Source organism: Protopterus annectens, chromosome 6.part1, assembly GCF_019279795.1.
Source record: "Protopterus annectens isolate FY-2018-M chromosome 6.part1, PAN1.0, whole genome shotgun sequence".
Taxonomy (NCBI): domain Eukaryota; kingdom Metazoa; phylum Chordata; order Ceratodontiformes; family Protopteridae; genus Protopterus; species Protopterus annectens.
The window spans coordinates 482119663-482135177 of record NC_056738.1 but is presented as its reverse complement, the minus strand read 5'-3'; the positions used below and the strand labels follow the sequence as shown (position 1 = coordinate 482135177).

The window sequence follows — 15515 nt, the reverse complement described above, 5'->3', positions numbered from 1 at the left end:
TTTTCAGTTGTTGCAAGTGCCTGGTTAGGTACTGCACTAGACTGTTTTTAAATTCACAAAATAGGTTTCCTGTTATAGCATCTGGTCCCACTTGGACCTAGATGATATACCCTTGCTTATAAGTTGAGCAATGTAGAATAATTTCCTTACTACCTTAAGACACATGTTGGTCAAAAGCCAGGTTACTGTCTACATATGTCCCCAAATCTTTGACTACTGGGTCTACTCTTAGGGATGTGCTATCAATGAGGTACTTTGGTAGGGTAGCCAACTTCCCAAAGGGTGCTGTTATGCATTTCTTGGCATTCAATTTTAAACCATATTGTATGACTGTGATAGCCCTTCTTGGAGGATATTAATTTGTTAGGGAGACTTCTTCCAGTTTACAGTCATCTACAAAGCTGGTCAGTTGATGTTGGCTTTGACTTCCGAGAAGGAGATGCCAAAAAGGAGAGGACCCAGAACTGAACCCTGTGGAACTCCAGTAGTGACTGGCCCTTTTGTGGAGTATTGTTAAATAGTGACTCCAGTGGTCCTGATAGGTCATGTTTCATACTATTTAGTAGGCATCCTGGGATAGTGTCAGGGCCCATTGATGTGGTGTTTTTGGCCTTGGAGAGTGAGATTAGCATGTGTTCCCTAGTAATGGTTGGGGGGGGGTTGTATTTGATGGTATTCATTAGGGTTGACTTGGGAGAGAGAGAATTAATATGATTCCCTGAACTGCCAGGTGGTCTGTAATACCATGGGCAGTATATATAATGTTTTTGTTGTGCCACACAGATCTATTCATATGAATCCAACATATGGCACATCTCACCTTTATCAGTGGTTCCTGCAAGGGGACTTCCCACAGGGTCATCTGTTTGGTAGGTACACAGACATAGAAGGCAGAATGTCCTATACATACAGGTAACAAATATGCTGGGAGAATGCCATTACAGTGTTGGATCTTTTGTGTTGTAGGTGATGCTGGATATGCCCTTGAGCCATGGATGATGTCCCCCATTCTAAACCAACAGACACTGGTAGAAATGTCATTCATTGTGACCCTTGCCAAACCAAAAAATTTTGGGGAAGGAGTCTTTTGACTACTGAAATATTCATTCTACTGTTTAGACACTTCTTGCTGTACACTGCCATGTAGCAAGAGGTATGCACCAAAATGTTTGTAGAGTGTACAACATGATCTTGCGTAAACAGGCAGGACAGGCTGACAGCAGCATGTCAGGACATACAGTAGGTGACACAGCAACAGTAGCAGGCCAGGGAGAAGGTACAGGAAAGACAGTGGAGTTGCAGTGCCAAAGCAAAGGCAGTGATGGTCACAGTGTATTGCAACAGTAGAAAATTGTCAGTGGTGCCTGGTAAACAACCATGGGCCATAACAGAGACAACATGGTCTGGTCACACTATCCATCAGACATTGACAAATCCACAAAGGATAGGGGGCTGTGCTGGACATGGTCATTTTGACTTGCACAGATGGGGGACACTGATAATTAATTGCAACACAATAATGTGAGGTAGGGTCACATGAAGTAAATGTGGTAGCTGCATGACCTTGGATTGTTGGGTGTCTGGGATCATGTTCTCCATTGATGATGTTGGGGTGCAATTTTGGAACTTTTGGTGGCAAGCACTGTGTCAGCTGGCTGCATTCAGACTGAATCTTTCCTATGGCAAGGATGAGGTTGTCTATGGGATTGTGCAGGGCCACCTTGAAGAGGTATACCATGGATATTGGCTAATGAATGTCTCTGACTACAGTCAGCGTCCCAGACTATGTGCCAGCATGCAGCTTCTTACAGCTACATCTGCAGCAGTATGTGTTCTTTGACATGGGATACCCCATACACATCCACCTCATGTCCGGACCTTTCCACTGCCATAGACATCTCATACATTGGAATTAGACTGGAAGGTAGTTGCAGTGTGTTAAGTAGAAACAATTTAGAGGCAATATTTGCCTCTAGAAACCTCAGAAACTATAACAACTCATTGTCCCAGTACCCTTTATCACTGTGCCTTTGGCACACACTGTCATGTGTGCCATAGAGCACATTTGCACCTAGATTACTGATATGCACATCTTTTTGTTGTTGATTGTGAGTGCTGTATGCATGTCAAGGACAATGTGATTGCACTGGATTGTGACACAGGTGGAGCCTGGGCTGGGCGTACTTATGGTTGTGTGCCATTGCCTATTATTGGCTGCTGCAGTATTACACAGTGGCACGTGTACGGCCTTGGGTATAGAACAATTGATTTCTTATACCATCATGCACATTGCCCATGCATGCTGTGGTAGCTTTACTCCCCTTGTGTCCTGTTTAAGTGTTGCAGTGCTGGTTTATTATGTGGCCTTGTGGTTGGTACCCTGTTACTAACCCTTGCCTGTGGTGTCTATAATTAGCTTTTGGCCATTTTCTACAGCAAGCCACGTCATTTTTTTCTTCTGCACAGACATACTGCATATGTCAATGAATCCCAGCCACAATCTTTACAACGTTCTTCTCATTATTTGATCACTCATGGGTGCTCATTCGAGCAGTTTCAGTTCCTTAAAGACAATTTTCATTTTATTAATCTGTTGAATTTTTTTAAGAAAATGCTACTTTGTTGTCTTCTGCATCCCCACCTTATATATAGTCTGTCACAGCCACAGTGCCGCACACCTACATGTTCTGTCACTAGTAGTTAGTATCTAGTGCTTCAGAATTCCCACTTTCTCTGGCATGCCTTCGCTCTTCAAGAGCCTGTCAAAAAATGAGATAAATATTTACTCTGCATTTCATTGGGAGCTGTTGGTTCAATATTTTATAGTGAGAATTTCAGACACAGGGTATAATTTGGCAATTTCTTTTATGTATTTATTTTTTTTCAATTGTTTATTACATTTTCAGTGAATAACAAAAACAAATAAAAAAAGCCTCTTGGCCAGCAAGTAGCCAGAATTTAAAAGCATCAAGTTACTTTGCTGCTTTGGACTCTGAATATTATAATTTCTGCTATAACACAAACATTTCTTAAGATTTTAGGCAGTGGATTTCAACATATCTGTTGTTGAAGATTCCCTCATGATGTACACTACTATGAATATGCAGTTCCATCTCAGTTGACATTGCTGCACAGATAATGTAAAGTCACTGTATAGGACTGAAATGGCACAGCATACCTGGCATATAAGTTTGTACCATATAGTGAGGATGTTAAAAATTTAGAACTAAAATATTGGCAGTCACTTAACTTAAGATGTATTACCATGGCATACAAAAATGGTGACTTTTACCTTTGAGACAGAACAGTGAAGCCCTGAACCAGATAACCTAAGAACAAATGGGGGTAGGACATTAGAAGATCCAGGTGGTAACAGTCGAAGGGAGCAGCTTATGCAAGTTTCCCCAGTCTTAGGGGAGAGAGTAGTGGTTCCTGATCAGCAGACTTGTTCTTGAGCAAGCCACAGCTTGCATGGCATTAAGTGCTGTAACATCTGAGGACTTAAGCTTGATGCTGGCATGCCACTGATGGCTTACCCTTTGTGGTGTGTGTGTGTGTGTGTGTGTGTGTGTGTGTGTGTGTGTGTGTGTGTGCGTGCATGTGTGCTTGCATGTGTGAGAGAGAGAGAAAGAGTGAGAGTGTGTGTGTGTGTGTGTGTGTGTGTGTGTGTGTGTGTGTGTGTGTGTGTGTGTGTGTGTGTGTGTGTGTGTGTGTGTGTGTGTTAGGGCAAAGGAGGCCCCTGCAGTGACTGAAATGCTCACATCAGGCAGCAGGGGTTAGGGCCAGGGTTGTAAAGAAACTGTGCTGTAGCTTGTGCCCATAATGATGCAGGCTGCTGTTGTGGGAGGGGCACGTAGTTCTGTAGCTGGGAACACTTGCGCAGTCTCCCCAGCATCTCACTATTGGAGGGTAGTTCAGACTACCTGGCTGAAAGGGCATGGAACCATTCCCCTCCCTGCAGCAACCATGCAGAAGTAGGGGGCATGGGCTGAGGCACAAACTACCTCATGATTGCCTGGATGATAGTCTCTTCAGACAGCTCTTGCCTCCATGCTTGGGATACCTAGTACAGGGAAGGAATGTGTTCATGTCTAACTGGGGGAGTTTTGATGGTCAGCAGACAGCAGAAAAAGGAATTAGAAAAAAAATTAAAATACTTTTGAATTCAGACCCACAGTACAGTCATATCTTATTATCTGTTTCTTTATCTTAGCATGAAGCTTGAGCCTATGATCTTTATATTATGTGTATGTAAAGACTTCCTGTACATTTCATTGAGTTTAAATTCTCTGAAGCTTCAGCTAGGCAAAACACAGTGGTGAAAGTTCCAGCTCAACAAAACCCATAAAAAAGAGAGTCTTTTGCAGGGGGAACAAAACCCTCTGCATCTTTGTACACATCCTTACTATTGTATATTAACTGCAAAGTTATGCAAGTGTGGAGACAAAAGAAGCGCCCAGACAAATTAAGTCACTGTTGGCATATGGATAGAAACTGCACCAGTAGTGATTTCCTCTCTGAACAGTGGTCAAGGAGTTCAGCATCAGGGAACTGAACTTGTTGACTTCAAAGCCATCGTTTTTACACTTATAGGCGTAAGATAGCATCTCTGATGTGCAACAACTTTTTGTTTTCAGAAGTAATAAAAACATATTATGTGAAGTTGTTCTATCTTACCGTTCATTCTTACTGATGGGTTCGGAGCCGATCCCTCGGCTCCAAGTCGGCCTACTACAAAGCTCAAGGTTTCCAAATAGCTTGAGGCCAAGTCTCTATCCCATGATGCACCTAGAGTTACCTCAGATCTAGTCTGCTGTTGCAACAGATCGGAGGTTCTACTAGCTTGGGCCAGTAAAAACCTTACTTTTCTTATATTTCAAAATATTATTGATATTTCTTGAAAATAGTAGATAGTTAGTTAGCTAAGCTCTTTCAGCTTTATATTGTAGTTTCACTTTCCCTTGTGTGCCTTTTCTTACTTATATAGTTGGCCTCATTTTTTATTAGGCCTATTTAGATTTCTGACTAAAAAGTGGTTTAATCAGTGACCTTCTGTCAATTTTTGCTTAGTAATAGTACTGTGTGCTTACTTGGTGATCTTTGTTACAACTTTAGACTTAAACTTTAGTAGTGTACAGTTTAGTGACTGTTAATATTGATATGTCTGCTAGAAAAAGAAGTGTGTGTGTGTGTGTGTGTGTGTGTGTGTGTGTGTGTGTGTGTGTGTGTGTGTGTGTGTGTAATTTTCTTAGCCTTAGTTAAGGAGTTGTGTCATTATATTTAGCCTGTTTTTATTAGAAGGCTTATTTACATTTCTGCTAGTTGTTAGCCTTAGTCTGAAGGGCATATGTAGCCTGTTTTTTATTAGAAGGCTAATTCATCTTGTTGTTGGGTGTGTCCATTTTTTTTTGTCATGGCTGATGACAAGGACAAACACCCTAAGTCAAGGTTTAAAAAATGCCCTAAATGTGGGCAGAAGATATCTGTTACTGACAGTCATGTCAATTGTGTCTACTGTTCCATGTGCCATCATTCCTTTTTTTCTCGGGCTCTCCAAGAGAGAAAGAGGAAACTTATTGACAGGAGTTTGTTGAAACCTTCTTTCCAGGAGGCTTTGAGTGACCAGGATGGATCTAGTAAGTCCTCAAAGTCCTCCAAGACTTCTATGGATTCAAAAAAGTCTGTGACATCGGCTCCACAGGTCTCGGAGCTGACTGTCTTTTCTTTTCGGAGCCGGTCCCTGGTTTTGGAACCAGTATCCGAAATTCCAAAATCTCCTCTACTTCAGTCAGTACCATTGATCCGTTCATCTCGGTCTTCTGTTAGCCTTTCAGATTTGGATGTGGATCGTGTGGTGCAGAAGCTTTTACAGGCACCGGCCTTTGCAAAATTATCGGCTCCGACCCAGGCGGCTTCAGAGCCGAAGACCCTTATGCCAGCTATAACTCTTCCTCCTCCAAGCCAAACTGGTCCTTCGGAGCCGGAGGAATCGGACTTGCTGATTGTGGAGCCTTTGGAGCCGACGCCTGCTCCATTGTTTTTGGCTCCGTTCACTCTGACGTCCTCAGCTCCGATCGAGGACTCTAGGTGCCAACACTCTCTGGTCGGGTCCGGGGAAGATAGTTGAACCGACTTGTCAATTCCGACTCTGCCTCTCGGGGCTTTGGCTCGGATGAGCTCGGCTCCTACCTTGGGCTCTGAGCCCACTGTCCCAGTGCCTGGGGTATTGATGGTTTCCTCGGAGCCATGGGTCCCTTTGCATCAGAGCAGTGGTGCCTTCGAAGCCATGAGGAGAGTTATGTCTCCCAAGACATCCTCATCCTCAGGTCTGGCTTCTTCATCCCCTAAAGCGCCTGTGTATGCTTCTGCTTCACAGAACCTGGCAAAGCACAGAGACCCAGAGCCTCAGGAAGCCCCATTGGGTGGCCCATACTCTTCTGAGACCTCACCAGAAGCTCCCACTGATGAGGTTCCCAGGAAGAGAGTGTGTAAGAGGAAACATTTAGACTCCCCTCAGGAGTTCCTAACATCTGATACTGACTTGGATGAATCAGAAGGGTCCCCATGGTCCCCCTCTGAGGATATCTCATTTGCAGAGATACCTGAAATCCTTAGGCAGAGGGGTGACTGGCAGTCCACTAACCCTACTGAAGATGAGTCGGTTCTCCTGAAGGCTTTCGGGTCTCAGCCGTCCACCTCTTGGGTGTCTCTGCCCTTCGATGAGCTTATGCAGCTGGTCTCATGAAGGGCGTGGGAGTCTCCAGACACCATGGAGCCTGTCTCTAGGAGGCCTAATAAGTTCATATCTGCCCCCCAAGATAAATCCTTCTTGATCAAAGGTGCGCCAGTTGATGCCATGGTGGTGGCAGCAGCCACCAAAAAGGAAATGTCTGAAACTTCCTTGTCTATCCATCCTCCTAACAGAGATTCTAGGATCATGGATAGATATGGGAAGCGCATGTTTAGGTCAGCGACCTTTGCACTCCGTTCGCTTAACTATTTAACCCATTTCACGAGACTACAGAGAGATCTCCTTAAAGAGCTGGGAGATACTGTTCAGGGCAGGAGCTACAGATAAAGTTGCCTCCCAGCTTGCTACCCTCAACTCTGTTGTCAACTCGTCCATGCGCCTCATTTCATATGCAGCTGATGGAACGAGCAGGGCAACGGGTACAAGAGTTGCTCGGGTACAAGAGTTGCTCTTAGGAGACACTCCTGGATGCGCTTGTGTTCCTTCGCAGAGCCCTACAAGTCGTCCTTTGTGAATACCCCTTTTGATGGCTCGTCCCTTTTTTGGGCCCAAAGTTAAGGAAATATTGACCAGGTGTGAGCAGGAGGGAAAGACTCTGTCTGCCGTCGGACTCCATTTTTCCACCCCTACCAGACCCTACCCCAAGGGTCAAAAGGGAGGAAAGATGTGGTTCTGAAAAGCCCAAGGAGCCTTTCAGGACACACATGGTGAACCCACCCTCCAGGGGCAGAGGAGGAGGCAATAATGGGAGACACTGCCGTCACGGCAGAGGGGGGGGTCTGCAAAACCAGGGCAACAGAGATCACTTCTTTGGGAAGCCCTACCAGTGCTCCTGAAAGGAGGCCCTACTGTCCTGCTCTGGAGGCAGTCGGGGGTCTCTTATCTTTGTACCCAGACGCCTGGCTCAAAATAACAAATGACAACTGGGTACAAGGTATCATTTCCAGAGGATACTTCATTCCTTTTGCCACACCCCCCACAACCTCACCATTAAAATAAACTCAGAAAAATCTGCCTTGTCACCATCCAAGCATAATGTTTTTGTCGGAGCAGAACTGGACACCACCACCACACTAAGACTTCCAGTAGGAAGAGTCTTACTGCTCCATCAGCATTCTAATATCCAAAAACAGGGCTCCAGCATGCATCAGAAGTTCTGAAATTGCTAGATATGATGGCAGCAGCAATTCTGGCCATACCACTGGGTTGTATGCACATGCGGATACTGCAGTGGCTGTTGTTCACTCAATGGTCTTACCAAGAGCTCCCCATGTCTCACCTAGTAATGATCACAAACTCCTGCAAGAAGGATCTTCAGTGGTGGTTGACCTCACTTCATGTTATGATAGGACATTCATTTCTTTTACACCCACCGGCAGCCACAGTGACCACAGATGCTTCCCTGATAGGGTGGGGGGCATTTTCAGGGAAGAACAGCCTAAGGCACATGGATCGATCAAGAGACACAGCTGCATATCAATGTCTTAGAGATGAGAGCAGTACTTTTGGTGTTGCAGTACTTCCAGGACTCTCTTCCTCTGGGCACAATTGCAATTCATACAGACAACATGTCAGTGGTCTGGTACTTGAACAAACAAGGAGGAACCAGGTCATACCCCCTTTGTCGTGAGGCCCAAAGAGTATGGCTGTGGGCTATATCCACCCAGTGCTTTCTGTTAGCAGTGCATATCCCGGGGAAATCCAGCTTGATAGCAGGCAAGCTGAGCAGAGCAATTTTGTTGTCCCATGAGTGGTCCCTCAAGACGGAAGTAGCAGACAGGATATTCCACAGGTGGGGCCAGCCTTGCTGCGACCGTTTTGCCAGTCACATGAACACGAAATGCAGAAGCTGCCTTGCCCTGATTCCCCCTCCGGGAGAAGCCCCAAGGGACGCACTCATTCACGATTGGCCCCCGGGTCTCTTCTATGCATTCCCACCAATCCCGTTGATACCCAAGGTATTACAGAAAGCAAAAGCCTTGGGAAGGACCATTATTCTAATAGCTCCTCATTGGCCTCGTCAGATTTGGTTCCCCTTCCTTCGACTTCATCTTTTGGAGGACTCCCTGGATTATGGACCCAGTTCCGGACCTTCTGACGCGCTCGTCAGGAGAACTTCATCCCTCTCTGCAGTCCCTGAAGCTGACAGCTTGGCTGCTCCAATTCCCATCATAGCCAGGTTCCATAACCTTTCAATGAAACAAAGCAAATTCTCTTATCCTCTCATAAATCCTCTACGAGGAAGCTATACCTGAGCAAATGGAAAAAAATTTTCTGTATGGGCCTCTAAAAACAATATTGATCCTTCCAAGCCCCTATGGCCTCTATTCTAGAATTCTTGACCATGATATTCAATAAAGAGCTGCAGCAGCAACAGACAGTGTTCAACTTGCTGCCATTTCTAACTTTCATCTGAGATTTGAAGGATTGAATATTATGTTACACAAATTATCCAAAGCTTTCTCAAAGGGACCTTTCATATTAGACCACCTGTGAAATCTCCCTATTCCCCATGGAATCTAAATTTTATGCTTTCCCACATTATTCTTCCTCCATTTGAACCAGCTTCCTCATGTGACCTCAAATTTTTGTCATGGAAAACTATCTTTTTAGTGGCTATTACTTCTGCCCACAGAGTGTCAGAGCTTGAGACCTGTCCATTAAACCTCCTTACTTGATTTTCCATGCTGACAGAGTCTCACTTCTTACAAACCCCTCCTTTTTGCCTAAGGTTTGCACAGAATCTAATCTCAACCAAAATTGCCAGATTTCTTCCCCAATCACTCCAACAATCTTGAGTACATGCTGTACAAACTTGATGTTCACAGACAGCTCAGATTTTATTTGGATAGAATAAAAGATTTCAGGAAATCAGATCAGCTTTCTGTTTCCTTCTCAGACTCCAGGAAAGGTATGCCAGTGGCTAAAACAACTCTTATCTAAATGGCTATCTGATTGTATCACCTTTGCTTATTCAGCTGCCAATATGCCCTTAAAGCATAAAATTAAAGCTCACTCAACCAGAGCAGTTTCTACATCTTCTGTTTTTTTATCACTCATTACAAAGTTGACAAGGCCTCTAGGGCAGAGCCTCCTTTGGATCCACGGTCCTGTAAAATATATTCCTGTGAGCCACCCGAGGTAGATGATGCTTGAGAGGCTACCCATCAGTAAGAATGAACGATGAGATAGAACAACTTCACATAAAGAAGTTATGTACTTACCATAACGTTCCACGTGAGTTGTTCATCTCCCCTTCATTCTTACGTCCCCTCTCTCTTACCCCCTCCTGGCTTTTCAGAAGACCAAGATGCCAGATCCTTCCTGGTTACTCAACCCTTCTATACTTTCTCTCTTATGGAGTTATATCATGACATATGGTATTATTTTACGCAGCAAACAAGATCTGAAGTAGCTCTAGGTGCATCATGGGATAGGGACTTGGCCTCGGGCTATTTGGAAACCTCGAGCTTTGTAGTAGACCGACTCAGAGCCAAGGGATCGGCTCCGAACCCATCAGTAAGAATGAAGGCGAGATGAACAACTCACATGGAATGTTATGGTAAGTACATAACTTCTTTTTTTACATCCTCAAAGATTATGTGCTTTCTATACAGAGTCAGCTTCTTGGGAAGAGCATTTTCTGTGCGTATTCAAGAAATAGTATGCCCAAAATTTGAAACAAACATTTGGAAATCACAATTCCTATAAGCCTATATTATTTACAGAAATGCAGTCTCATAAATGAGTCTTGAATAGCTTGTCTGCAGACTTTCAATAAAGCCATTGTGAGAATTAGTTTAATATATCTTAAGTCCTTGCCATCATGACATTTTTTGGATCTCCTTGAACATTTATTTTGTTTGTGCAGTAAAACGTCCTTCATTAAAAAAAAATGTGTTGACATACTTTTCTGCTGCTTGAAATACAACATCGGTGCCTTATCAGTGCAGAAATAATAAAATAAGAAAGAGTATATATATTTTATGGGCTCATCCTGCAGGCATTAAAGGGCAGTCAGTGTGTGTTAATGGTGGTGTGTACATGTTGATTAAATTTAAATTGTCTGCTTATTCTAGCTTGTTCTGTGTATGTTTGTAGCTATAATTGATTTGACATTTTTTATTTTCTATTCACCTGTCTTACTTCCCTAATTGATAGACTGGCGATGAGGTGATATGAATTAAGTAACTGGGACACAGTTTAACAAAAGCTTGTAAGAACACAATGCCCTTACATTGTTTCTTACTTTATTGTACCCACTGGGGAAATTGCCTGGTTGTTATCAGTGGTGAGTACTCTATACTCTACTCTAGTTACCTGAATGTTCACAGACCGTATGTTGTTATAACTGTTTCTAGGACTAGAATTTGAAATATTCCTGATACTATTTTGTATATAAATTGTTATACTTTCATCTTCGTAATAATGATGTATTATTTCAGTATGTGTCATAACCATATTGTAAAGTATGTACCAATCTTAGTGATCTTAGTTGTTAGTTATCTGTGGAGCTTTTCTCCCTGGGCCTCCACTGAAAAAGGACCTGTGTCCAGTGGACTTTCCCGGTTAACAAATGTAAACTAAATAATAAATAAGAGTTAGTATGTACCAGCATCAGAGCTCATTTTGGCAGTAGCTTAGCCCATGTAGTAAAGCATATGACCTTTGGCAGCTAAGAAATATCTTAGTAAGCTGCTGACCTTTGCATTTTCTTTCCATGTCATTAGAAGTGTTAGTGTACAGTACATACAGACTGCAGTGTGTGGTTAATGTTTGTGTATCTCCCATTGATTCTTCTGTGCCCAGACTGACATAGCTTATCTAGTGGCTTCTTTGAGTGACAACACCAGCAAGAAGTTACAGAGATGGTAGAAACCATGCGTGATTGCCAGCTGACTGTATACTTCCTTTTGTTGCTGCTGGCCACCACTGGAAAAGTATTAACCTTCACATGGTATTTGAATGGACGAGAGCAGGGTGATCAGATTCAAAGTACTGCAGGGAGGTTTACTAGTTGACAATAAATGCATGTTGTCCATCAGTGTAGTCTGGCAGTTGTGCCCTTAATGTCATGGATAGTCTCAAGCTGGATGTAGCTCTTGTTTCTATGTCTTTCATGTTTATGCTTACTGCAGGAAGAGGGAGGTGGAGTTAAACATTAAAAAACTTTCCTTGCTGGCAACATGATAGCTAAGTATTGCTATTTCACTGTTGTCCGCTTGGTGCACAAGATTGCCTTCCAAGGATTACTAGCTTATTAGTCCATGGATTCTTAGGTTCATACACAAGTGCTGTTGACAAAAAAATGAACACATCTGTATGGGTTTAACCCTATGCAAGGCACGATTGGTGAAACAGGAAATGGCAAAAGCAAAGTGGAGTTCAAGAGTAGTCTGTCTTTGTAGTGGACATATTTTCTAGTGGTGTGGAATGCAAAGATGTACATTTTCCACAGGTTTTTGCAGGGAGAAAATCTTTTTACCTGAATTAGAGCAACATTGAGTTGGTAAGAGGGGCTGGTATTCCTGAATGGAGAGTATGAGGTATTTGCACACTCCCTACCACTTCTTGCCAACTGAATGCAGGTTTTGAATTCCACTAGGCACTGTTTGCTTTTATTCCATTGTAGAATTTATAAACCAGTCACTTACTGTCAACTTCACAGAATCTTATTCCACTGTTGGATCATGAAACCATTTTATCTTTAGTGAGGCACAGTAAGGAACTAAATAAATTAGACAACAAAACGCAAAGATATATTGTTATTAAAAATCACACCAGGACATGTGAAGTGTAGAGGTATACAAATTTTTTTTCTGTTTGGTTTTGAATATCACAGGCTGCTTGGAGAGAGGAAGTAAAGAAGCACTTTGAAAAGATTAAAAGTGAAGGAACCTGTATACATCGGTTAGATGAAGAACTGATTCGACGCAGGCGAGAAGAGCTCAGGTCTGCTTACTTTTCTTTGTCAACAAAAAATGTAAAAAAAGTCAGGAATACATTCCTTTTGCTACTTGGCAATATTTTTGTTTTTATTTCGGTGGAGGTGTTCAACAAGACTGTGTAACCAGTGATAAAACTCTGTTACAGTGGTAACTGTTTTTCACAAATGTGACTGAGAGGTTATTGCCCTAGTATTGAAGATGATTCTACTTTTCTTTATCATTTATATGTGTATCATTTTGTTGCATTTATGAAAAAAGACAGAATTTTGTTAAGCATTATAGTAGCCAGTGGTATACAGCTTCTTAGTAAGTATGATGCAGGGCATCAGGTAAATAGGTAATTGGGCATTAACTCCCATGAGTCAGTCAGGGAAATCTGAGTAGGATGGTTATGCTTGCATTGCCTCAAATCTGAGTTTACTTAAGAAGAGTGGGGCAGAGGAGCCAGCATGAAGTCTTCTGAGCTTTGTGAACTGTCTGTACCAAAGCCAACATACCAGTACAAAATGTGTATAAATCTAATAATGAATGAGATTTATTTATAATATTTTATAGTAGGCTTCTTGTATATTTTATTTGGTCTAATCACCACTAGTTTGTGTTGCATTATTAGAACACCCTCCTCTTTCAAAGAGTAGGCTTATGATCTACAACCAACATCCATGTGGTGTTCTTTGTGGCACACTTTTCAAATCAGGTGAGATAACATCAAGTTTAGCCATCAGAGTGCCCCACTTACAAAGCATATGAGATGACGTAGTCAGTGAAGTCAGTAGAAGAAAATTATAGGAAATGAGATTCAGAAAACCTTAGGACCTTCACAGAGGTATGAAAACTCCTGTGACTTCATCCTTAGTGGCTGTCGAACTGTTTGGTAATGCCTAACTGGTTTTAACATTACCACCTTGCTGAAAGTTTATTTTATTATTTATTTTATGTTGTTATTTGAATACATCATAGTAAACTAAACACCCCTTTACAAGAGAGAGAGATAGAGACAAATTCCATGGTAGAAACCTTGGAGTATTTTAGAGCAACAAGCAGAAGCACTCTATGAAATCCCTTCTGTGCATGCAAAGAACATGTACTGAGGACTGAATCCCAAATCCTGGAACCAAAAGGAACAAGTACTGATCATTACCCATTTGACAGGTAACCCCCAAATGCGTAAAAAAATGTGTAAATGATTTAATAATATTTTTCTACACCAGTTAAGAGGCCTGAAATCCCATTTGCAAAGTACAATATAATAGCAAACTGTACCAGTCTAGTGCTAGAACTGTCTGCCTTTTTTAAGTAAGAGGAAATAAAGCTGTGAAAATTTATTTTATTTATCTACCTTTGTATTTATTTAATCAGTATGTATGGGAACCATGAAAATGTACCTGCCAAATAGATTTCATTAGCAGTTTGCTGTATTTTGAGTTATTTTCTGAGTAAGCTTTTCTTGTTACCAGAATGTAACACTTAGTGCGCATTCTTTGTTCTTTTCCCTAGACATGCACTTGACATCCGGGAGCATTATGAGCGAAAACTGGAGAGAGCCAACAACCTCTATATGGAGCTCAGTGCTATCATGTTGCAGCTAGAGGTCCGAGAGAAAGAACTTATGAAGTGAGTCGAGTTGTGAGATTTACTCATTTCTTTTGCTCATTTATTGAAAACCATGTGGCAGATGAGCAAAAAACTGAAAGGAGCCGACAGCCTTTATATGGAGCTCAGCATTCTCATGTCATAGCTTCAGATCTGAAAAAGAGAGTTTATGAAGTCCATTGAGTTGTAAGATTCGCTAATTCATTTTGCTCATTTACTGAGAACCCAATACTGCAGTAAAATAGTGCCTATCTGTGGCACCAGCAAACCGTTTCAGCAGTGGATTCAAGGGTACAGGCAAACCAGTAGGGGAGGGAGTGCTGTAGTATTTCCCCAGACAGGTTTTATTCTGTTTTAAAGAGGGTGGAGTGAAAACCGCTATCAAACTGACCTTTGCTGACACCATAAAACTCGGATAGCAATGCATGTGAATTACTAGAAGCTGAAGAAGTACTGGCCAAGTGGGGATTGAATTATGACAGACTCCTTGCAGTGCAAGACTGAGTATGCTGGGAGTCCCAGGAGAGTAGTCAAGGATTGTAGTTGGATCACATCAGCTAATTAGTGCTAGAGTGACTGAATCTCATTAAGTCCATTGCTCTCAGAATTCCATTCCATTGAAGGAATCATTTCCTTGTGTAGTTTCTTTGCAAGTTTTTTTACAGGAAGCTGTTACATTTTCCTTGTAGCAAGGTTGTGAAACTATAGCATGAGGAGAAGTTGGTTTAATATAATACTGACAGTCTCCCTTTCTTTGTGGTTGTGCAACTATGGTCTGTTATATATAATAACACGGAGGAGGCATGGAGTAGGAGTTGTATTCTTACAAAGGCATTATTTATAGTGATTTTGATTTTCCGTTTTGTGAAAAAAATGTATCTTGGCTGTACATTGGATTGGGATTTTGATGGTTTAAATTCAGTGTAAGAGAACGTCAGTAATTTTTATTGCAGTAAGATAGGATGAATTTTCACAAAAGTGTTTGCGCGTGTGTGTGTGTGTGTGTGTGTGTGTGTGTGTGTGTGTGTGTGAGACACAGACATACATACACACACAAAAAGAGAGCGAGTAAGCAACAGCATACATGTCTCTCAACTTCTTTGCTCAGGAAGTCTGAACAGAAGTAGAGCAAGAGGCAACTGTAATGTCTGGCTTTATTGACTAATTGTAAACCTCAGTGAACTACCTGAAAAGTCAAACATTTTGAGGGTTAGAACATGACT

At 42.2% G+C, this 15515-nt stretch overlaps 1 protein-coding gene across 1 annotated transcript in view; it reads left to right on the top strand.

The window, feature by feature from the left end:
* The window catches only part of MAP3K13 (mitogen-activated protein kinase kinase kinase 13), a 1545737-nt gene that overhangs the window by 1116910 nt on the left and 413312 nt on the right, over positions 1 to 15515 (top strand). The window contains exons 9-10 of the mRNA XM_044075937.1: positions 12594 to 12703; positions 14197 to 14313. Coding sequence (XP_043931872.1) covers positions 12594 to 12703; positions 14197 to 14313 — 227 coding nt within the window. The remainder of the gene's footprint in view (positions 1 to 12593; positions 12704 to 14196; positions 14314 to 15515) is intronic.